Source organism: Setaria italica, chromosome VIII, assembly GCF_000263155.2.
Source record: "Setaria italica strain Yugu1 chromosome VIII, Setaria_italica_v2.0, whole genome shotgun sequence".
NCBI lineage: Eukaryota > Viridiplantae > Streptophyta > Magnoliopsida > Poales > Poaceae > Setaria > Setaria italica.
The window spans coordinates 38,794,497-38,817,441 of NC_028457.1; the positions used below are offsets into that span (position 1 = coordinate 38,794,497).

General features: G+C 44.7%; 2 protein-coding genes across 6 annotated transcripts in view; both read right to left on the reverse strand.

Moving 5' to 3' along the window:
* The window catches only part of LOC101771196 (indole-2-monooxygenase), a 103,643-nt gene that overhangs the window by 62,623 nt on the left and 18,075 nt on the right, over nt 1–22,945 (reverse strand). Inside the window, exons 5-6 of the mRNA XM_012848289.1 lie at nt 19,329–19,368; nt 15,256–15,308 (exon numbers count right to left, since the gene is read on the reverse strand). Coding sequence (XP_012703743.1) covers nt 15,256–15,308; nt 19,329–19,368 — 93 coding nt within the window. The remainder of the gene's footprint in view (nt 1–15,255; nt 15,309–19,328; nt 19,369–22,945) is intronic.
* LOC101763754 (cysteine-rich receptor-like protein kinase 19) lies at nt 1,804–5,773 on the reverse strand. Of its 5 annotated transcripts, none has more exons than XM_004979923.4 (9): nt 5,562–5,773; nt 5,052–5,427; nt 4,562–4,623; nt 4,124–4,188; nt 3,889–3,986; nt 3,535–3,790; nt 3,213–3,435; nt 2,996–3,100; nt 1,804–2,226 (listed from the first exon to the last, which is right to left on the reverse strand). In XM_004979923.4, exons 2-9 carry the CDS (start codon nt 5,403–5,405, stop codon nt 2,196–2,198), a joined length of 1,194 nt encoding a protein of 397 aa, XP_004979980.1. In that variant the 5' UTR covers nt 5,406–5,427; nt 5,562–5,773; the 3' UTR covers nt 1,804–2,195. The 5 variants fall into 5 exon arrangements, with proteins under 5 accessions (XP_004979980.1, XP_004979979.1, XP_022684840.1 ...); XM_004979922.4 differs by having other exon boundaries at nt 2,965–3,100; XM_022829105.1 differs by lacking the exons at nt 4,562–4,623; nt 5,562–5,773 and having other exon boundaries at nt 2,965–3,100; nt 5,052–5,166.

The following is a 22,945-nucleotide window of genomic DNA, read 5'->3' on the forward strand; positions in this document are numbered from 1 at the left end:
ATTCTCCATAGGCATTCAACTGGGGGAACATACGCCTAGCACTTATGGAAATCTTCTAATACTAACATCCTCTTGTTCTGAGCAGCATTCATTGTGTGGTACAAATATATGTAGGAAATAGCAAGTGTGAGTACATGCCGTACTCCCACTACTACAGAAGAGGCCATCACCGCTGGGCTATCACCACCAGTTATAGATGAATCATTTGTGATGCCTTTTCACTGTCGGTTTTGGAGCAAATGGGGGCAGCAGCCTTTACAACCGGCGGTGGTGCTCGTTTTCATTGCCGGTTCCTTATTGAGCCGCTAGTTTCAAGCAAGAGCCAGCAGCGATACTCGATGCGAACCTGAAATTTTTCTTCAACCCAATTTAGAAAACGACTTTGCGTCCACTTGCCTCCCTCTCCCCACTCCTCCCCTCCCCCACCCTCTCTCCACCCCCTCCCTCTCTCCCTCTCACCCCAGCCCTCTATCCCACTCTCCGCGGGCCCCCTCCCTCCCTTCCTCTCCCGCCGGCCCTCCCCTTCTCTCCCTCTCCGTTCGCCGCCCCTCCGCTTGCTTCCGCACCCCCCCCTTTCCCCCTCCACTCGCTACCCCCTCGGCCTGGCATAGAGGAGCGCTGGCAGCGTGCAGGGATCCGCAGCGGCATGGCAGGATCCGCGGCTGGCAGTAGGGATCCACAATGCAGCGAGGCTCCAGTGACATCAAGATGTGCGGGGTAAGCAGCGGCAGTGACAAGGCCGGGTCAACGGTGGCGGCTGCAGCGTGAGTAGCAGCAGCGATGCTACCTAGGGGCCCACGGTGGGCGCGGTGCGATGGCGGTGGGGACGCCAGGTATATTTCTTCTTTTTTTTGTGATGTGCATCACCGTCAGTTCCTGGTTTAGCGGTGATAGGGACTCCTATCACCGCCGACCTAATAATGTCCTCACTCAAAATGAGGGTTGCCTATATCATATTGAGATATGAGATACATCCCCCTAATGCTGTTCTATGGACATTCTTGAGGCACTGACTCTGGAGCCAAAAAAAAGGTTTAGTCAACGAGCACAAAAGTTTCATACTAGAACCACTAGACCTATGCTAGTCAATTCACTGTGCTAAGGGCACATGCAAGAGCTACAACCACCCTATGCCCATTGATCACAATTAATTTGAAAGGATGTTTATGGATGCTTTTGTTTACCATAAGTGTAATAAATCTTGTAGTCATTTTCGGCACAAGTCTTGCAGCTAGCCAATATAATCCAAGTTTTTGGTACCCTATAATCCAAGATAAGATATAATCTCCTACTGTTTTCAAATCTCAGAATCTTTTGCAGTAATCTCCTACTGTTTTCAAAAAGTGGTATGTCAATCGTAACAGGATTAGACAGAGGGAAGTACCGAATGGTTGCTTGCAGATGAGGTGATTCTAACTTTAGACTTTGCATGTAGACGGCGTGGAGGATATGAATAGTTGCATGCAGATGAGATGGTGCTGACATTAGCCTTTGCATGTAGATGGCGTGGACGATTTGAGGTAAATGACACAAGAACACACACCATATATATAGTGGCATTGTTGGACCTTGTTTAGTTACCCCAAAATCCCAACTTTGGCACTATGCAAAAATAAGATTCCCCATCACATCAAACTTGCGGTACATGCATGGAGTACTAAATGTAGACGAAATAAAAAACTAATTGCACAGTTTTGTTGTACTTTGCGAGACGAATCTTTTGAGCCTAATTAGTCAATATTTGGACAATAATTCATAAATACAAACGAAACACTACAGTATGCTACAGTGCTGGCACAGTGATTTTGGTTGTCCAAAATTGGGCAACTAAACAGGGCCTCGTTCTCTTCTCATTAATTGTTAATAGAAGTTACTACATGTACCTAGAACTCCTAAACTAGGTGTCCTATCATATGATTTGCAATTAATTCCATTAAGCTTGAAGCAGGTGGAAAGGGCACTTGCATCGATAGGAGGCGCACGTGCACAGAGAGTCTGTTATGTCTTTTATCTTTTAATGAAACTAGGTGGCGTTGGGGCTGCTGGCCTTTCCTCGCTGTTTAGCATCCTGAGAACATCCGGCATGGTTGGCCGCTCCCTTGGATTGTCTTGGGTGCACAACAGTCCGATATGTATTCTTCTTTCCACTTCCTGTAGCTGTGACTCTCCACAAGATGCAGAGTCAAATAAATCCTTCAGACTCTGAGCTTCCCGTACCTCCCAAGCCTGTGAAAAAGGTGTCAGTGTGTATAACAAGGCAACAAGTAAAACCCATTGTGTAACTGAAGTTCTTCATGTGGTCAGCTAAGTTGCCATTTTCTTCAGATCCGTCTAACCAATTTTGATTAACGTGTTGGATCATTAACACACTATTGCTTCTTGACTGCATCATTTTGGTCGAGATTGGTCACTGACTAGTCCTAAGATGAACATCCACAAATTCAAACAATGATGACCTATATGCTACGTTATTGAGACTGCTATTTCTTTGATAATCTTATACTTGTCTGTATTGAAAGATCATGTTGATGTTTGGTGTAGTAAAATTTGGAAAGGTAAGAGAACTTTTGAGATTATACGAGGCTACTACCCAAAGTATGAGGTGGCACCCAAATAGAACGACATATCCTTAAAAGGAACAACATGACATGAAGAGATGAGCAATTATAAACCAATCCAGTTTTTTATGCTCAGAAATTATTGCTAGCGCTGACAGCGAGCAAGATGCAGAATTACCAAATAAAGTATGACCTACAAAAGGATTCCTCTTTTTTTTGTGTCACAGCTGATTACACTTTTTTCCCTTGTTGAAAAAAGTGGACAGTTTAAGGCCAATATCTCCACCGAAGTATGGATATCAGAATAGATCGAATAATGATGAATGCAAAAAAGAGAAAACCTTTATCTGAACAAGTTCCTTGTGAAGATACCCAACCAATGCCTGCCTATAAATGTTTTACGTACCCACTCAATTGAATGTTGGAGAAGTCCAGACCTGCTCATTCCTCTAATGGTAGATAAGACTAAGAGGCCAAAACTGTAGACATCATTCTTGGCTGAGATGACACCTTGAGCAATATATTCTGGAGCCATATATCCCCTAAATGGTGAAAAAATAAATAAATGGGTCAGCAGAAGGGGGGAAGCGACAAGAAGCTTGATCGTGCATGTCATGGCAACAAAAATACAGTATATATGGAAAGTCGTCCTACAGGGTGCCTGCTAACTCTTCCGTGACTTCTTGAGTCACCTCTTGATCAAATATTTTGCACATTTCAAAATCACAGATTTTAGGGTTCATATTAGAGTCAAACAGGATGTTTTCTGGCTTCAAATCCATATGGATAATGTTTTTCCAGTGCAGATGAGCTATGCCTTGTGCCATCCCTTGAATTATTTGGAATATGATAGACCAATCCATCTGCGGACACTGTCCTGGAAAATTAAAAAATCAAACATCCTATAGAGTTAACATTGTTAAGCTAAATTTTGCTCCAAATGATAACTGGAGTCATTCTTTAAGTGGAAACATGCCTTCGATAATGTCGGACAAGTTTCCATTCGGGGTGTACTCTTCGACCACTATCATACTAGTTATTTCAGCCTCCACATAGCGGCCCTTGTATAGCATCTTCTCGTATGTGGTTTCCTGGCAATATCCGAGAAAGCAAACTATATTTTGGTGCTGACCCAGCAATGCAAAGACATTCACATAATGATCTACATCTCTTCGTAAGTGCCGAGCTGCACAAAATCTCTTTATGGCAACCAATACGTCAGATATTACACCCTGGATCATAGGCAGCAATTTTAATCACGAATGCAGTTAACGTGATATTATAATTTGAATGCCTCAAACATAATTAAAATACCAAGCATATGGAGTACCTTGTACACAGTAGCACTGCCACCTCTCCCAATCAGGTTGTGTTCCGAGAAGTTATTTGTAGCGGCCTTCATCTCAGATAAACTGAACATTCTAAATCCTGTCATAAAAACAGGTACACATACAGGCATAAATGATGTTCTGCAAACACACACCAGCAAGATCACTATCACTAGTGAATAATAAATAGCTCGAATTCAAGATCAAAGAGGCCGGTAAACAAATATGTGATCTTACCTGATTGGTTGAGAAAGTGCTCCATACAGGCTGGATCACTTTTTCTCTCACCATCAGCTCCAAATCTGTCATCGTACATTCGATAAGCAAAATGAGTGCCCTCCGATCGATGTAATAATACTGAATGGAGGTAGACCAATGGTGGTAGCATAATGGTAAGGTTTTAGATGCTTCCTCCATCCCAATTGTAAATCGTTTTGGCATTTCACCTAGAAATGCCAAAACGATTTACAATTTGCGACAAAGAGAGTAGTTTACCAGGGCTTTTATGGAAATAAAAGCTAAAATTGCGCAAGTGCATACTTTGATGGTATACAGACTTGCCAAGGGAATTACAGTTTTTCGTAATGGTGATTAATTTCTATGTTGAACTCACTAAGTATTACAACATATAATTTACTATGCTACAATTGGAATGGCACACTGTAAATATCAGACCTAGTATCATTGTTTGACGCACTGCTAGACGAGCTCTCCACTGCCCCTAGATGGCCAGCATCCTGAAATAGAAAACCAAATCCCTCAAGGTATTATTGATGAAATTTTTATCCTATCTTATTAGTTGAAATGGAAGAGCTAGGAAGTACCAATTGAATGATACCCCTGAAATAAAGAAACTATCTAAAGGTTGCTGCGAAACAAAAGAAACTGTCCGTATATTGATCTTGACGAGGTGAGGTGGGACACTTAAATCTGTTAATGCCGGACCCAACACCTGGGTCAACCGTGCTTGCGGTAGAGGCATACATTCTACAAATATGATACGTACAGGTTGCATCTGTCCAATTTTTATTCTTAACAAAATGAGTCTATCAACCCAAAGCTAATGAAAAACATGGAGAAGTTTCTCTAAAATGGTGGATAGAATCGTAAGGAACATTATATATGGAAGTGACAAAATTAAAAATACGCTGTAAAGATGTAGTACCTGTGTAATCCAGTTTGCGGCCGCAATTTGGTCCATGATAACCTGGTTTACCTGGCGCAACTCTTTGGTCAGGTATCCAGTTGCACCCAGGTGAATGTTGCGCGTCGACTGGCAGGCCCTGACAAGCTTCAGCGCCCGATACAGGGTCTCCTCGAGGTTCTCAAGCGCCTGGATCATCGCCTGGTCCTTCACCATCTCCAAATTCTCCATCTTTGACAGGATAGCACTTAATCTGCTTACGCGCCTTCCGATCTCATAACAATCAGCCTTATTCTTTCGAACGGTGTCGACCGCCTCCTTGATCTGGAGCGCAACCTCGACAATGTTCCTCACCCTGCCCAATGCATCGGACATCCTCTCTCTAGGGGATTATAATCTGCAGATCGAAAGGATAAGGGAGTCGTATCGAATCAGACGAACAAGCCTGATGAACCAACTGGAACAAACAAAAAAAGCTCTTCGATTTTCTTTCTCAAAGCAATCAAAGCAAATAAAGAAGCAAGCATAAACCTGGCGTCTTCGGCCCTCCTTTACTAGCTGCGTCAGGGATCTCTTCCTCCAAGCTATGGTACGCCCGGAGCATCCGGTGTTCGCCGGGAATCAAGTCTGCTCGATGGGCAAGCTTATCTGATAGGGACATAAACAATTCCGTGAAAAACAAATAAAGGCCAGTGTGCTCTGTAAGAAATATAAACCAATAAAATACATCTTGGCAGAATGGGGTCAAGTGGGTCTATAGTCTATTCTTGTGGCAGCAAGCTGATCCTTTATAATAACGCTGGATCGGATCTCGATCTCCTTGAATAGCGCTCCACTAACCCACTAATGCTTGTCTCGTACTCCACCCACCGATACCCAGCCCAAAAACTATGCATCGGGGATTGACTTAACTTTTTGTTATTTCGAGGTCTAATTGATAACACTGTTTGAATTACGTATGGGTTGCCTGCTGCTGGTAAATACATCTATTTATCCGTCAGCAAAAACATGCCTGCTGGGAAATATTAGTTCTGACTTCTGAGCGCATACCAGCTGTCAGTTAACATATTGTCTGTCAGCAAATCCCTGCCAGGGCTTACGATAAGTGGTCTGTCAGAAGACGTCATCCCCCAACGGGTACAGTACGGCATATTACCTTCTTTGTGTTTCATGATGAATGCACGGTTGTCACACCTTGAAATTTTTGGATCTCACGATGTGATTAGGAAGAATAATTAAACAATGATTTTTCTCATAATTTTAAAATTTGCCAACATTTGTTTTCTTGATAGGAAATTTAGTGTAGGAAAATAATTGGTTGTTTTTCCTAAACTAAATGAGCTTGTTCTATGTGTGTGCATTCATGCCCATGCATCTTGGTGTTTATTGAGTGCAAAGGTTTTAAAAATATCTTTAGACGACGACCAGGTTCTTCTGAGAATTTACCAATTTTTTCTGGAAATTATTCTCATTTTCCTAGAGCTAAATCCTTTTCCCAAGCTCCAGTAATTTTATTTAGACTCCTCGTGTCCCAAACTATCTCTAGGAATTTTCCTGGAATTTTTAGGATTTTCAGAGTATTTTTTGTGGGTTTTATTGAATTATCTGGATTTTTCTTTATACGGGAAATTACTTCTGAAAATAAAAAGAAAAGAAAACCTCAACCTACCCTTTTGGGCTAAGCCCGCACCCAAAAGCTCTACCATAGCCCAACTCTCCTTCCCTCCCTCGAGCCTCGCTAGCTCAGCCCAGTCCAGGCCCGACCAGCCAAGCCAGGCCCGATTGGGACCATATGCTCTGCAGCTCTCTCCCAAGCTGCACAGGCAGGCAACGCCACCGCCACGCCCTTTTGGTGTGCGTGCCACGCCAGGCGCAGCCACCCGCGCCCTATCAATAGCGAAGCCCGACCCCCGCACGCCCCTGCCATCCTCGCAAGCCACCCTGCCTCGCCTGTGCTGCGCCGCCACCTTGCAAACCCGCCAGCCGAGTCGGGCGCCGCCGCCAACTTTCCACTCGATTCACCAGCTCCGCTGCCCGCCGGATGAAACCGGCCCCTTCTAGAGCTTCGGGACGTCGTACAACGGTAGAAGCACCATCGGTGTAGCCTGGGAGGATGAGCCACAGCGACGGCTGCGTTCTCTCACCGTATTAACTCACGTACACGTAAGATGAACTAGCTTTGCTGGCGGTATACAGACGCCCTCGCAACCACCGTGTACGTGCCCTAATCTGTCCTGAAAATTCTAGAATGCCTTATATTAGGATAGAGGGACAGAGGTGGTACTCTTCAAATATCTAGCCCAAAAACCATGTCAAGAACTTACAACATGCCTATAAATACCCGACTCAATTCATTGCATGCTGCGACACTCCTACCTTTTGCCTTTTTCTTAACAAATCCTTGCAATGTAAATATAAATCATAAGCAAATCAAATCAATCGAAATTTTTTATATATCGTTTCTTTGTAAATAGCCACACCAAGAACAATGTCTTGTAGTCTGAACAGACGAAAATGGTGGATGCCTTGGCTTGCTCAGGTGGCTTCTCAAACTTGTAGTCTTAATTGATGAAAATGGTAATTGCTTTGACTTGCTCGGGTGTTTTTTTGAGCCCTGGCAACCTGCCAATTGCCTCACCAAACAAGTTGATAGCTAGAGTTGCCCAAGCTCAAAAAGATTATTGTTCTTTTCTCCTTCAATAATGATTTTGCTCCCATGTTTTGTGAAGCGCTTTCCACGATTGTTTTCACAACATGTTCCATACTTATAGCTCAATGCAATGCAAAAGCATCCACATATTCCAATATTAATTCACTGGTATGTGGAATATCCAACACCTTCTTGGATTCTAAAAATTTTGTGCCCAAGTATCAATATCAGGTGCAACATTTTCGTGTCAGTTTACCTGTCCGCATTGCTTCACATATCCGTACCTTGTCAAGAAAGGTCTATTTTCCTGACAGAGATTTCATTACCGTCAGTGCAATGTGACCTTCCACAATAGCCTGTTGCCGCTTGGTGTCCATTGTGCTGCCACGGACGGAGTGATCCCTTTTACAGTTTCTTTCTTTTGTTTTCTGTGGAGGACTTGAGAAGAGTCCGGTTTTCTAGAGAATACTTTGTGCAAATGAACAGAAGTAACGTTCCTCCCTTCTATACGAAGTTCACGTTAGGTGAGTACTCGATCATGTTATTAATTTAATACTAGATACTCCTCGCTCCATATGGTTGCGTGAGTCCGCGAAACTTGCTGACATTGGCTTCTAGAGCGAGGAAATATGTTAACAAGAATGAGAATATATAACAAGCAGCTCGTACAACTAAGTGCGCGCCTTATCACCTAATCACCTAGCCAAGCATCTAATCACGTGGGGCACCTTTTTTTATTTGTCTCCTCTTTGAGTATCCTATGCTTGACTTGAACCTAGTCTTGCGTAACCAATCCATCTTCTCCCGGGTTACTTTACAAGTTTTGAACTGAATCAACACAGGAATTTTCGTGGAATTTTTAGGATTTTTTGAGTATATTCCGTGGCTTTAATTGAATTATCTGGATTTTTCTTTATACAGGAAATTACTTCTGAAAATAAAAAAAAGAAAACCTAAACCTAACCTTTTGGGCCGAGCCCGCACCCGCGAGCCCAACCATGGCCCAGCTCTCCTTCCCTCCCTCTAGCCTCGCTGGCTTTCCGCTCGATTCACCGGCTCCGCTGCCCGCCGGACGAAACCGGCCCCTTCTGGAGCTTCGGGACGTCGCCCCGCACACCCGCCGCTACACCCTGTCGTCGTTTGGCCGCCGGAGGAGCCCCGCCCTGTGGAGCCCGAACTAGCCGCCGCCTCCACAGTCCGCCATCGATTCCGGCCGGTGCCGTCGTCCTCTACCGTCGGTGAGCACGCCCCCGTGACCCTCTCGACCTCCTCTATCTCCTTCGCCACCCACCTAAGCCCCTACCTCTCAACCACCGGCGATTTCATCTCCCAGTGCGCCGTCCGCCATGGCCAAAAGCTCCTCGAGCTTTTCCGTGGAGGCCCCTGAAGAAATCTATAATTATTCCAAGATCTCTGTGTCTTGGATCTTTTTTGAAAAGCCCCCTAGATCTATTAGGTTCCTTCAACCGAGCCCAAGCCGTGATCTATTTCAGATCGAACCCTGCTCTTTATCGTATTCACGGGCACTATGTGTCTCGGGAATCTTCCTCGCTAGCCCTTGTTCTCTAGGGTTAATCGCGATTAGACCCCTGCAGCTTGATTAGCTCGTAGATCTTATGTTTCAACTCCGTTTAACCTCTTTCTTGTTGCGTTAGATTCATATCAATTTAAATTACGCATTAGAAGCAATGTTAATCATTTTATCTATTTTATAATTTACTTCAAATATTAATATGATTAAGTACTTACATACTTGTTTTTCTAATTAAAATACAATAGAGTTTAACCCCGTGTTTTCATGCTAATGTTAATTTGTTTAATGCTTATCTAAATAATTTTTCCAATTAATAGCTAACTAGAGTTATACCTCGGTTTTCATAGTCAAACTTAAATTGATTAATGTTTATTCAATTTGCTTTCTAAACAAAAGTTGCATAGGTTCTATCTCGAGTTTTCGTAATTAAATGTTAATTTGGTTAAATATAAATATAAATATAAATGTGTTTCTGAATTATAATTTGTCTAGTTCAACACGAATCATAAAGTTATGCGCTTAGATCTTCCCACCTAAGTTATTTTCCAAATAAATGTTTAACTAGTATAATTTATACATGAACATTTATAAATAAAACTTGAGTAGGATTTACCTCGGTTTTTGCCAATAGAGTAAAATTTGCATTATTTCTAAATTAGGGTATTTTCTTTCCAAAATATCCTTTAGATATGTTTTGCTAATTAAAATAAATCCAGCATATAGCCTTGTGTGCTCTCATAATTGTTTGATAGCCGTCTTTGTTAGCTTTAGCTTTGTATCTCTTTTGTAGATCTAGTCTTCTGTAAAGCTTTAGATCTTTGTAGTTCCAGATCAAGCTCACACTCAGTTTCTTTCACAAATCTAGCCAAGCCTTTCCTTTTCAAGCACGGTTTGTGTGCTTTAGTGATCCAAATAGTTTATCTTAGAGTTTTTGTTCTGCCTAATAGTTTTGGTCTTCATGAGTAGTTTGGTGCTGCTCATTTCCCTAGCTAGTATATTTTTTATCATGCTTGTTTCCTGTTCCTCTTAGAAACCTGTTTATCAAAAGCTAGCTCATAATTACTATGTCCTAGTTGTCTCTTTGTGAGTCAGCTATGTTCGTTATGGCCAAACCTTTCGCAGCCATCTCTTTAGAGCTAATCTTGTTAGTTGTGTCTCTATCGACCAGTTCAGTTTAGCTTTGACTAGTTTGTTATCTTTGCAACCTAGTTGCTCTCTTTGTAGACTAGTTTTCCCTAAACCATAGTTTAAGGTTTTCTTCTGCGCTCTAAAGTCTGATTTTGATGTTCTTGTTCACTTAACCATAACTTATGCGATAGCAATGTGTATTGCCTGTTGCTTGTCTTTAAAATCAAAATTGAATGTCAATTTGACTAATACTTATTAAACCAGTTTTCTAATTAAAAGTTTACTAGTTATACAATATGGGATTTCATATAAAATTTTAAACTTTACTAATTCTTATTCAATTAGTTTTCTACATAAAAATTTATTAGGTTCTATCCCGGATTTCATAAACTAAGATTTAATTAATTAATTCCTATTTATAACTAGCTTTTCTAAATAAAATATACCTAGTGTCATACATCATTTTCCATGAATGAAGTTAATATGCTTAATGGTATTATAAACACCTTTTTCACATTAATATGTTTAGCTGAACACAAAATACAAAGTTATTCGATTAGATGTCTTATACATGCTCTGTGTTTCTAAAGTTAACTGTTAAATTGGTGTAACTTGTACTTCAATATTTACAAATAAAATATGATTAAATTTATCACGTTTTCAATGTTCAAATATACCTTCTGTTAATTCCAACTAAGGATATTTCTCTAAAATATCTACGCATTGTTTTTTATTAAAATCTAAAGTTAACTGTTAAATTGGTGTAACTTGTACTTCAATATTTACAAATAAAATATGATTAAATTTATCACATTTTCGATGTTCAAATATACCTTCTGTTAATTCCAACTAAGGATATTTCTCTAAAATATCTACGCATTGTTTTTTATTAAAATATATCAAGCATATAGTCTTTTTATTTCTTTGATAATTCAAACCTCTCGATAGCTTTGTCTTTTCATCCATAGTTTCATTTTCAGCATTTTTTCTACGTTGCGATCTTAGAATCAAGCCCTATCCTTTGGTATGATCTTTTAAAGCTTTTCTTTTGATTGGTGTACTGTTCTTAGTTGTGCTTGTTTGTTTGCTCTGTATGGTTGTGCCGATGATTGTTTTGAGTAGAAGGATTGCTATTCGAAAGCTTTGAAGATTAAGAGTTTCAAGAGAGCAAGAGCTGAAGAGCAGTAAGAGTAATTTTTCATTGGAGAAAGGCAAGTGTCCCCAACCTTCCTTCTATCTATGATTATTTAAATACCATGCATGCATTAATTGGAACATTGAGCGACCACCCAAGAAAACAATGCAACCACAAGAACTACATGGCTCTAGTCTTGGCTAATTAATTAGATACTCTTGTTTGAAGCGGTCTTACCGAAAGGGCAAGAGGGGTGACGGCAGATGGGGTATAACCCAACCCTCAGACCGATATGCTCAATGGTAGCTTCGCAGTCTTGAGAGAGGTTTACGCTCTGCTACTTATCCGGAAACCTTAGCTGGCTACATCTTATTAGGGAATCTTTGTAGAGGTCTTATAGCTTCCCTATGCAGTCACATCTCGGTAGTGTGATGAGTGCTTGATTAGCACAGTATGGTTGGGTCTAAAGTTTTTCTGAACTTCTACGCAACTTGTGGTGAAAATGTACAACTTCTGCAGAGTGTTATATCAACTGTGCTCACAGTCAAGAGTGGCCTGAACCCTCACATGATTAATAAACTTGAAGATATACTTAAATCATTATTTTGGTTATTTTTTGTGTTCTTGCTGAGTAGCAACCATAAGTGTACTCACCCTTGCTAACCGCTGCTCAGAATAAGGTGTCTGAAGTTATTGAAGATGATGCTAGGCGTACGCAGCCCCAATTGATTGCTTGTGAAGTCTGAAGTCTTTGTTTTCAGGATTAAGCTGTATATCTCTGATAGACTCGTAAATTTTTATTTATATTCCTTTACGTGATACTGTTACTGTTATTCACTGATAATGTCACTATATGTATGATACTTGATTATGGGATACATAGGTAGCACTTGGTTTTGTTTTAAAATCTGGTGTGACATCGGTTCACATCAAGCGTGACGATAAGAATTTATATAAATGTTGCCCAACCACCCGAATATCATAAATTGAAGGTATGTTTGATTTTTTTACCATACTTACCTGTGGCTAAACTCCAAATGCTAGTTTTAGAATAGTCGTAATGGAATTGCCAAGGGCGAGAGAAGAATTGTTACTGTTGTGCCATAACCCACATTGGCTTATGTGTCTAGACAGCTTAGATGTCCAGCGTGGCCTAGCGCATTTTATGTAAACATTTACAGGTGCACTGCTGCTGATTTTATGTAATTATTAAACCTAATGCAGTTTCATCATGGCAAGATGCATTAAAGAAAGAAAGGGAAAGACAAAATGAAATACACCAAAGAGTTCAGTTCCAGCTGAAAACGTGTCTGCCCCAAGCGAGCTCCTATACATCTTCTGTGTTGATTGCACAGCCCATAAGGCCCAGCAATTTACAGCCCAAGCAGCAATAATACACATGCGCCGCAGGCCCCAATACGAATATGTAAGTATGGGGAAAAAAAAAGATACGTACCACCTAAGCAGCATGCCACGGCAGGCCCCATCAGCCACCAGCCGAAGATACGTGTTGCTTTACTATTTTTATTCATATTCCATTCTACAGTAATCCTCCTAATACTATATTCAACATTTTGTGCGAATTGATTCAAACATTCAAAATAACTAGTTAAACATTTTGATAAAACGAATGCAAAATTTTCTTAAAATGTTGAAATAGTATATTAAAAATGTTGAATAAAATGTTGGAATAGTGTATTAAATTTCAACATTTTTTATAAATGCAAATTCAACATTTTTAATAAAATATTGAAATAGCGTATTAAAAATGTTGAAATAGAATTTATGATCTAATATATTCAAATAATAAACTAATATAGTTAACATTTTAAATAATAGATTCATCATTTCTTTGCATACTTAACTGTTGGGTAGTTCATCAAAAATTTTGAATTTTAAAAATTAGCAAAGATATATTCGGATATCATTATGTTCGATTAATTCTCAATAATGTAGTGGTTTAAACGATTAAAAAGGGTTCCCAGTTTGGGAGAAAAATGCATTTGAAGTTTGGAATCCAAAAGCACCATGCAACCACCACAAGAACCACACTGTCTGTCCTCCCCATCAGCCGTGCATGTTCTTTTCTACCTGGAGCCATGGTGCGCCTGGGCTGTTGCTGTCAATTGTGGTGGAAAAGGCAAAATCATTCCTACAGCTTGGAGAGTACGACACAAGTCGCGAGCATTGGAAGATGCTTAAGAAAAAATTCTTCAAGAAGACACATAGGATTTCCAGCCCGGTCCAGCCTAGAAGAGTTTGACCCGCCCATCAGTCTGTTCAGGCCTATTAACTTCAGGTCCAATTAGAATGTGGGTCGTCCATTCTCTCTCCTCTCATAAAAAGACTCGTTCTGTCCTGCGTAACCCATGGGCCGGCCCAGCTTCCTGTCGCGCTCGTGCCCAGAGCTCGCAGACGGAGGACGGGGAGCCACCAGTGTGGCACTCCGAGGGGCGACCGCGGCGGCGGGGGCACTGAGCAGTGAGCACAGCACAACCCAATGCTAGCGCATCGGAGAAGGGCGCGGATGCCTCGACGATCTCCGAAGGGTCCCACTGTAATCTCGTCCGCCATGTCCGACGGCCTCCTGCAGCCGCGTGCGTTCAAGCAGGTGAGATCCCACAACTAAGGTTCGTGGCCACGGTCGGATTCCCGGCCTGAAAGAAACTTATCAGCCACCTCGTTCTGTTCATGCTTCTTTGTGCTCTCCAAATTAAAGTTTCCCCAATTTTGATGTAAATTTCGGTCACGCGCATGTGGTGTGGCAGTCACCGGAGTGTTGGCAATACACATAAAATCGACAAATACATAGACATCGTAGAGTCTTGGCACTATGCATAACTAATATCTTACGAATTTCCCTGTATGGTCTAACAAGTGCCCTGAAAGGTTGTAACAAGTCTAAGATGGTGTAGCTTAGTCTCCACTTACCGTCCATATCGACCGAGTCTGAGGAGGACGTTACTTCTTCCAGATGCTGACAAACAACTGCAGAGCACTCCGTCCATCCTTCTTACTCGCATTGAGCCCCTTCTCTCCTTCTCGAGACCAATTCCAAGAGGCAAAACTTTTGGAAACTTTGGAGCAATGGCATGGTGCTTAAGTGTATTATTGTCATGCGGTGCAGAACCTGATTCCTTTCACCCATTATTATTGTCATGCGGTTGATTCTGAAAACTTTATTTTGCTCAGGTTCTATTTCCATGTTGCAGAGCCTCCATGCCTGGTCGAGGCACTTTGTCCTCAACATCAACTAAAGGTGTGTTTGGATGGAGGGACGTGACGGAATGGGATCATCCCACTTTTACATATGTTTGGTTGGAGGTTAGGTGGGACGAGGACGGCATCAAAGTAAAATATTCTTCGAAAAAGAGGGATGAAACAGTTCCTCCAAATCGGTCGGACCAATCCGTCCCACTTCGATGACACAAACACCGTGACGAGCAAGACGACACAAACGCCGTGACGACACAAACGCCGTGACGAGCGAGCGCCTCGAGCGCAAGCGCACGTCCAACTCCAGCGCAGCGCCACGAGAAAAGCCAGGCGGCAGGGGCACGTAGCTCGGGCGGTAGAGGAATGGAGCTGGGTGGTGGGGAGGGTGGAGCCCGGTGGCGCAGGGGACCGCCAGGAGGAGACGGGGATCGACCTCCTGGGTTCCAGTTCCACCCCACCAACGAGGAGCTGGTGGTGCAGTACCTCCGTCGGAAGGCCCTGTCCCGCCTGCTGCCCGCTGCCATCATCCCCGTCAACCACGACCATGCCAGGCTGGATCCATGGGACCTCCCTGGTGCGTCCGCACGCTCTCTTTCAGATTAATGGGAAGGAAGGCTGAGACAGAGTGTTCTGATGTTCCTTGATTGATTGGTGTGTGTACAGGAGCGAGCGAAGGGGAGGGGTACTTCTTCAGCGCGCCTTCGTCGAGCAGCGGCCGCTGGAGGAGAGCTAGCAGCGGGTACTGGAAGGCCACGGGGAAGGAGAAGCCTGTGTTCCTGCAGTGCGGCGGCAAGCGGCAGCTGCTCGTGAGCGTCAAGACGGCGCTCGCCTTCCATCGCAGCGAGCCGTCATCGTCACAGGGGACCGCCGGTAGGAGACGGGAGGGCGAAGCCTGGCGGCGCGGGGTGGTGTGGGCCTCGGCTGCGGTGGCGCGGGTGATTGCGCCGCGACACGCCGAGAAGGGGATGAGGCTCTGAGGCTAATAGTGAGCTCCGCGGCTAACGGAATACAAACACCGTTTATTTCATCGGTCCTCATCCCTCAAACCAAACAACGAAATTAGGATGTTCCCATCTTTCCAACCAAACATTAAGTGGGATCATCTCATCCTAAAAAAGAGGATGATCCTATCTCATCCCACCTGTCCCTCCATCCAAATACACCCTAACTGCGCCGGTCGATGTGATTGCGACTGCTTGTTCTTACCGGACTGGTTATATGAAGCTGGCATCAGAAGTAACCAGGTTCTGATCCTCCCTGTGTTGAGTTCCAGCTAATATCACTCTAGGATCAGTGCAATGAATGGTTTCTGTGAAATCCATCTTCATCTCCTTTCGTTCCAAAAAACTATCCTGTTATCTAAGGAAGCTCCCAACTGCAATCCACTCCTCCGTATTTTTTGGGTCCCGGAAGATAGAACTCTTTTTCAGTGTACATTCTATTTTCGGTATAATTAACATACATTATGAAAATCTAAGAATGAGGCCCCCTCCCCCCGAGAGAGGCGACGCCCATGGTGACACCCCGCCCGTACACCAACCTCGTCCCAGACCCCCCACCCCAGTAACCTCCACCAACCAACCGGCCCCAGATCCGAGCGCATCTGTAGAAGACCTCCAAGCTCGTACTAGCCGTGTCGTGAGGGAGCAAGAGAAGGAGGAGATCGAGTTCACTCAGAAGAAGGTCCAAGATCCAGATCCCATCGGTGAGGTCGCAGTACAGGAGCAGTTATCGCCGGAAGATCGACAGTCTGGCCAAGCTATGCATACCCAGAGGCTAGAGGCAGCGACGGAGGCCAGCATCCTCCCGGATCTCGTCCAAGATTTGCGAGCACAAGCTAGCCTTAAGTCGACGCGGCTGGAAACAGGCATTGAATGCGACGAGGCAAATCACACGCCAAGCACAAGCATGCCAGTGAGGCTGGCGAGGGGCTCGACGAGGAAGAAGAAGACCGGTGGTTCGCGCCCTCCTCCAACGGCTTGTCAAGCAAGAGAATCCACAAAATCTGCCGCACAGCAGAGTTTTTGAGCCTGTAAAGCAGAAGCTCACCAGCGCAGTGAAAGGAAAAGGAGCAGGGACAGAACGGCAACCATGCCAGCCATCAAATCTGCATCAGAGAAGGGAGCAGAGCATTTCAACAAGCAGCTGGCAAAAGCAGCGGGGTCAATGCTTGAGAGAAGGGGAGGTGGGTAACCTTCAATTCCCCTCTCCTCCATTCAGGTCCAGCTCAAGGAATAGACAGCAATGACATCAGCAACAAGATCCGACCATGGACAAATCTTCAAGGACACAACACACTGCACTGCAGTCAGAGACCTGGATTGATGAACACGGCTTCCAAGTGGTAAAACCAGCATATTGGTGGCGAAGGACTGGAGACCATTCAAGAGAAGATTCAAGGCTTCACCAACCGGACATGGAAGAGCATAGGAGGAAGAGGTACAGGGAACATGTCAGGGGAAAATGTCTCAATTGTTTCTCCACAGAACACAAAGCAGCTGAATGCAAGCAACGCACTAAATGCTGAAGATGTCTGCAGACGGGGCACAAGGCCCTCGCCTGCCCAACCTGGAGAGACCATGTTAAAAGGCCACCACCGGAGACTTATTCTCATTCTTGTCAAACCAAGACCATCCCCACCACCACATCTTTCCCCCCACTCCTGCTGGCCGGACCGTCTGCACGGCCGGCCGTTTCTACCTTCGGGCAGCAAAGGGCGAGGCAGCTCCCATGGCGACATACCCGGGTGACCCGCGTGCCCGCCCAGAATACGCGGTCTGTGCGCTCTCAGCGACTGGGCACATCAAGCGCAAGCAGGAGTCCATGATCGGCAAGACAGCAGTCTGTTGGCTCAACGGCAACAGCCACGACATGGAGATATGCCACGTCGCTGATGCCCTTGAAGAACAGCTCCTCATCAGCCGCCATGAAGTGCGCGTCGTCAAGCACTTCCCCGAGCAATATCTGGTGTTCTTCACCGACTGCCGAGCATACCATCGCGCTATCGACCAGTGGGGCGTCCACAAATGAGGAAGAGTCTTCAACTTCGAGCCATGGACAGAGCGTTGGAACGTCGTGGAGAGCAAGCTAGAGTTCCGGGTCAGGCTGCGCATTGAGGGAGTGGCGCTGCTGCATGCCTGGTCCGAGGAGGTGGCGGCCCAAGTCATTGGCCAATACTGCGCCATCCACTACGTTGAGGAACACGCACGCCAGTAGGAGTGCACACGAACCTACGATCTGTGGGCGTGGTGCTCCAACCCCCAAGATCCCTAAGAAGTTGCTGCTCACCATCACCGACCCTGACAGGGAGCAGCCGGCAATCGACATCCCGCGGCAGCTCGTCAACCCCAACCACGACACACCTGATGACATCAAGGGCGCGTACAACTACAAGCTGCACATCCACCTCGACGTGGTCGAGGACCTCTCCTTCCTCAGAGGGAGGGACGGAGGGGACGGATAGCACAACAGGAGGCCATGCCGTGAGTTCCTCTGAAACTACGGGGCACCGGACTCCCAGGGGGAACGGCGCAGTGACCAGTACCATGATAACTTTGCAAGCCGCGACTACCACCCACGCCGTGACAGAGACGACCATGACGACCAGCACCATCGAGGCACAAGGCGCCACCGTAGTGCCTCTTCCTGGGGGCGAGTGACGCGCTGCCGCGGAGCCATGGAGGACTGCTACAGCTCCACACACCGCAACGGCAACTAGGTACACTCGGGTCGCCACAACAGAGTCCAGAACAACACAGCTGGCCAGGACAACAAAAGCCATTCTCTGATGGCTTGGCGCAAGAAGAGCACAGGAGGCAAGAAGGTCTCCTTTGCAAATCCTCTGGTGCAGATCATGGGTGAGTTTGAGTTTGACCCTAGTTGCTATCATTTCCCAGCGCCTTCGAATTCTGACTTGGTGGGTGAGTGGTTTGACCCCATGAGGGAAGAGATGCTCATCCCTAATATTTTTGTAGGCGACCCAGGCAAGGAGGATCGTATCCTGAACATGCTGCACTCGGCAGTGGGATGGACCCCGGTTGCTTCACCAAGGAGTGCTCCGGAGGAAGGCGAGCTGCCGGAGCCAGTGACCGAGCTGCAGGAACCAGAAGGGCACAACATGCATTCGCCAATCACCAACAAGCAGTCACAGGTCTGTCTGGTTTCTACTCCTCTAGATGCATCAGTGAGGCACACACAACAAGCTCAAATTTCAGAAACTGTCAACACGGAAAACACTAGCTCATCGCCTTTTGCACAGTACACCAACAGAGTAGAGCCCCCTAATGTCAACAGAGAAGAGGTGAACGGTAGCAACATCATTAGTGAAAATAACAACAACATAGCAGCACCGCACAACACCGTAGCTACTTCAGTTATATGCAATGATCAAGATATGGTAGCCACTTCTGTTGAAAATGGGGAGGGTAACATAGAGGTCGGTGAGGGTCCTAAATTTGACGACCTTTCAGCTTTCATTGATTTCATAGCCTGCAAGCCAAATGCGCATATTGTTTGCACTCCACCCAGAGCAAACCCCATCACATCAGGCAACGAAAATCAGGGCCAAAACACAGCACAAAGAAAAAGCTCTAGGCTAGCGGATAAAGCTAAGCTAAACCCGGGCAAGGACAGCACCCAACTTGCCCAAAAAGTCCTTAGTAATAAGCTTGGGGAGCTGTCTCCAAAGTCGAAAGTTAATTCTAATGCTGAGGTTGATCATTTGGTGCAGCACCTTCCAAAGCCACTGACGGACCTGAAGATGATGGCCATCAAAACCTTGGTGGAGCAGGGAAACCAGGCCAAGCACAAGAACATGAAGAGGAGCAAGATCACTCCATCAGCAATTGGAGAGATGGAGGCCCAAGTGGCCTGAGGGATAACCATCCAGGGAGGAAGCGTTTCAGTGGTTTTTACTTCCCTAATGTTAGGCATAAAATAATTGAACTTAAACTTAGTCGAATCTGTATCTTTAAATGGGCCAACAATTAGGCCCTGCGACTTCAGCGGTGCTTTGTATCGGGCAGAATGCCCAGCATCGACGTCCACGAAGCTCGCCAAGCTCTCCTCGAGGCAATGCTTTAGTGAAAAAACAAGTCTCCTGGGACTTCTCAGCTTTGTATCAGGACCATGCGCCAAGCAATGTTGTCCGCAGGTTGACGCTTTCCATGAGTCTACTATTAGTTGTGCACCTCTGATCCATGTCACAAAAGGATTGTAATGTGTTGTGTTGGAATGTTCGTGGGCTTAATGTGGCAGCTAGGAGAGCAAGTGTACGAAGCACGATTCGTTCATCCGGAGCAACGATAGTATGTCTGCAAGAGACCAAAATAGCACACTGGACATCTAAACTCGTGGCAGACACCCTGGGCAATAATTTTGCAAAGAACTTTGCTGTGTTACCAGCCCTTGGCACAAGAGGAGGCATCCTTATAGCGACAACGGTGAACCATTTTGATATGCACAACATCCACACCATCGATCACACAGTATCCACAACAATCACTATGAAAGTAGACAAAAAAATCTTGGACACTCACTTGCGTCTATGGCCCTCAGGATGAACACGACAAGCTACTATTTCTAGAGGAACTGAAGAGCCTAAAAGAACAAGTTCTCACGGAATGGCTCATAGTTTGTGACTTTAACCTTATATATAAGGCAGAGGACAAAAGTAACAATAGGCTCAACAGAAACTTGATGAATCGTTTCAAGCAGGCAATTGACAAGAACCAACTGATGGAAATCGACCTCCACGGATGGTGTTTCACCTGGAGCAACGAACAAGATCACCCAACATTCACAAGGATAGACAGGTTCTTCGGTACACCAGAATGGCATCTTCTCTTCCCAAACCTTGACTTGCAAGCCTTGCCAACCATGGGCTCAGATCACTGCCCATTATTTTTAACAGGTGACGTAGAGAGACAGAACTATATGGGCTTTCACTTTGAATCTTATTGGGTGAACATGCCAGGTTTCTTAGAGACTATACAAGAAGTCTGGAGCCAGCCAGTGCATACTCAAGATGCCATACTGCGTATGCATGTCAAACTCATTCGCACAGCAAAGGCACTTAAATTGTGGAAGAGAAAAAACCTTGGCAATCTAGCCCTTAGACTGGCAATAGCCAATGAGGTGCTATGCTTCTTGGATGCAGCTCAGGAACAAAGAGCCCTTACAACAGAGGAATTAGAATTTCAACGATACCTAAAAGCGAAGTCGGTGGGCTTAGCAACGGTTCAGAGAGCCCGTGCAAGACAACACTCCCGGCTCACATGGATGCGAAAAGGAGACGCATGCACACGCCTGTTTATGCTGCATGCTAACAACACAAGAAGAAATCTACACATCCCGTCCTTAACCACCGTAAATGGAACAACAATCAACAACCACCAGCAAAAAGAGGAAATAATATACGATCACTTCGTAAACCTGTTGGGCAAAACACAAGAGAGATCCCTCAGCCTAAACTGGACAAATCTCGGATGTCATCCACATGACTTGACCGACCTGGAAGCACCATTTGAGGCAGAAGAAATAAAAAAGGTCGTCATGCACTTACCAGCATAAAAATCACCTAGCCCGGATGGATTTATTGGTCTATTCTATAAGAAGTGTTGGGATGTGATCGGAGAGGATCTGATCCAAGCTCTTCATGCCTTCCACTCCCTTAGGACCAGACGCATGGAATTGATTAACGAGGCCAATATCATTTTGCTGCCAAAGAAAGAAGGAGCAACCATGGTTGCAGATTTCCGACCCATCACTCTCATTAATAGTCTAGCCAAGATCATAACAAAGGTGCTAGTAGATAGGTTGGCTCCGAGACTGAATGAGCTAGTTTCCGGATGTCAGAACACCTTCATCAAAAAAAGATGCATTCATGACAACTTCGTCTACGTACATAGTGTAATCAAGGCGTTGCACAAATCAAAGAGACCGGCACTCTTTGTAAAACTCGATATCTCAAAAGCATTTCATTCGCTTAATTGGGTATTTCTCATCGAAACATTACAGGCCCTAGGTTTTGGCCAAAAATGAGAGATTGGATTACAACACTATTAGCCACCTCATCATCCAAGGTGCTACTTAACGGGAGACCTAGGAAAAAATTGAAGCATGCTAGAGGCCTCCGTCAAGGAGACCCACTATCACCCATGTTGTTCATCCTTGCCATTGACCCACTCCATAAAATGGTGGAACTAGTAGCCGGCAACAACATCATAAGACCAATCCTCCCCAGAGCGGCAAAGCTACGATGCTCCCTTTATGCAAATGATGCAGCTATTTTTACAAACCCAGACAGAGAAGAACTACAACGTATCGGACAGTTGTTACATATCTTTGGAGAATGTTCAGGACTCAAGATAAATATGACTAAAACGGAAATATTCCCTATCCGGTGTACCAATGAAACCATCTTAGAAGCTCTAGAGCACTTCTCGGGAAAAATTTCCTCCTTCCCTGGAAAATATTTGGGCTTGCCTCTTCACATGCGCAAACTCCGAAGGGTGGACGTCCAACCATTAATTGACAAGATCGGTGGAAGGCTTCCTGGATGGAAAGGTAAAATGTTATCGTCGGCCGGGAGAGAAACACTGGTGAAGAGTGTATTAACATCACAACCAATATATCACCTCACAGTTTTCCCTACTCAAAAATGGCTGATCAAACAGATTGATCACCTACGTCGCAGTTTCCTTTAGAAAGGAGAGGAACCAAAAAAGGTCAATGGAGGACACTACTTGATTAAATGGCCAACAGTATGCACGCCTAAGGACATGGGAGGGCTCGGGATTCTCAACCTCGAGAGACTTGCGAGGGCTCTAAGAATGAGATGGTGCTGGTTCCAGTGGAAGTATAGTGAGATACCTTGGGTAGGACTTGATATCCCGTGCGATAAGAATGATAAAGACCTATTCTATGCGTCAACAGTAGTAATGGTGGGCAATGGAAAGAAAGCAAACTACTGGATAGCGCAGGTTTACCCACTCATGACAGGAGAGGAAATCAGAGAGTATGTGCAGCTATTTGAGGAAATAAACATGCTACAACGTGACACTAATGCGGAGGATGAAATATCATGGAGGTGGACGCAGGACGGGGAGTATACCACAAAGAGTGTATACCGTATACAATTCCAAGGCCAACTGAAGAAGTTGAGTATCACCTCAATATGGAAAGCTAGAACTGAACCAAAATGCCGGATCTTTGCCTGGCTTCTCCTGCATAGGAAAATCTTAATAGCAGAC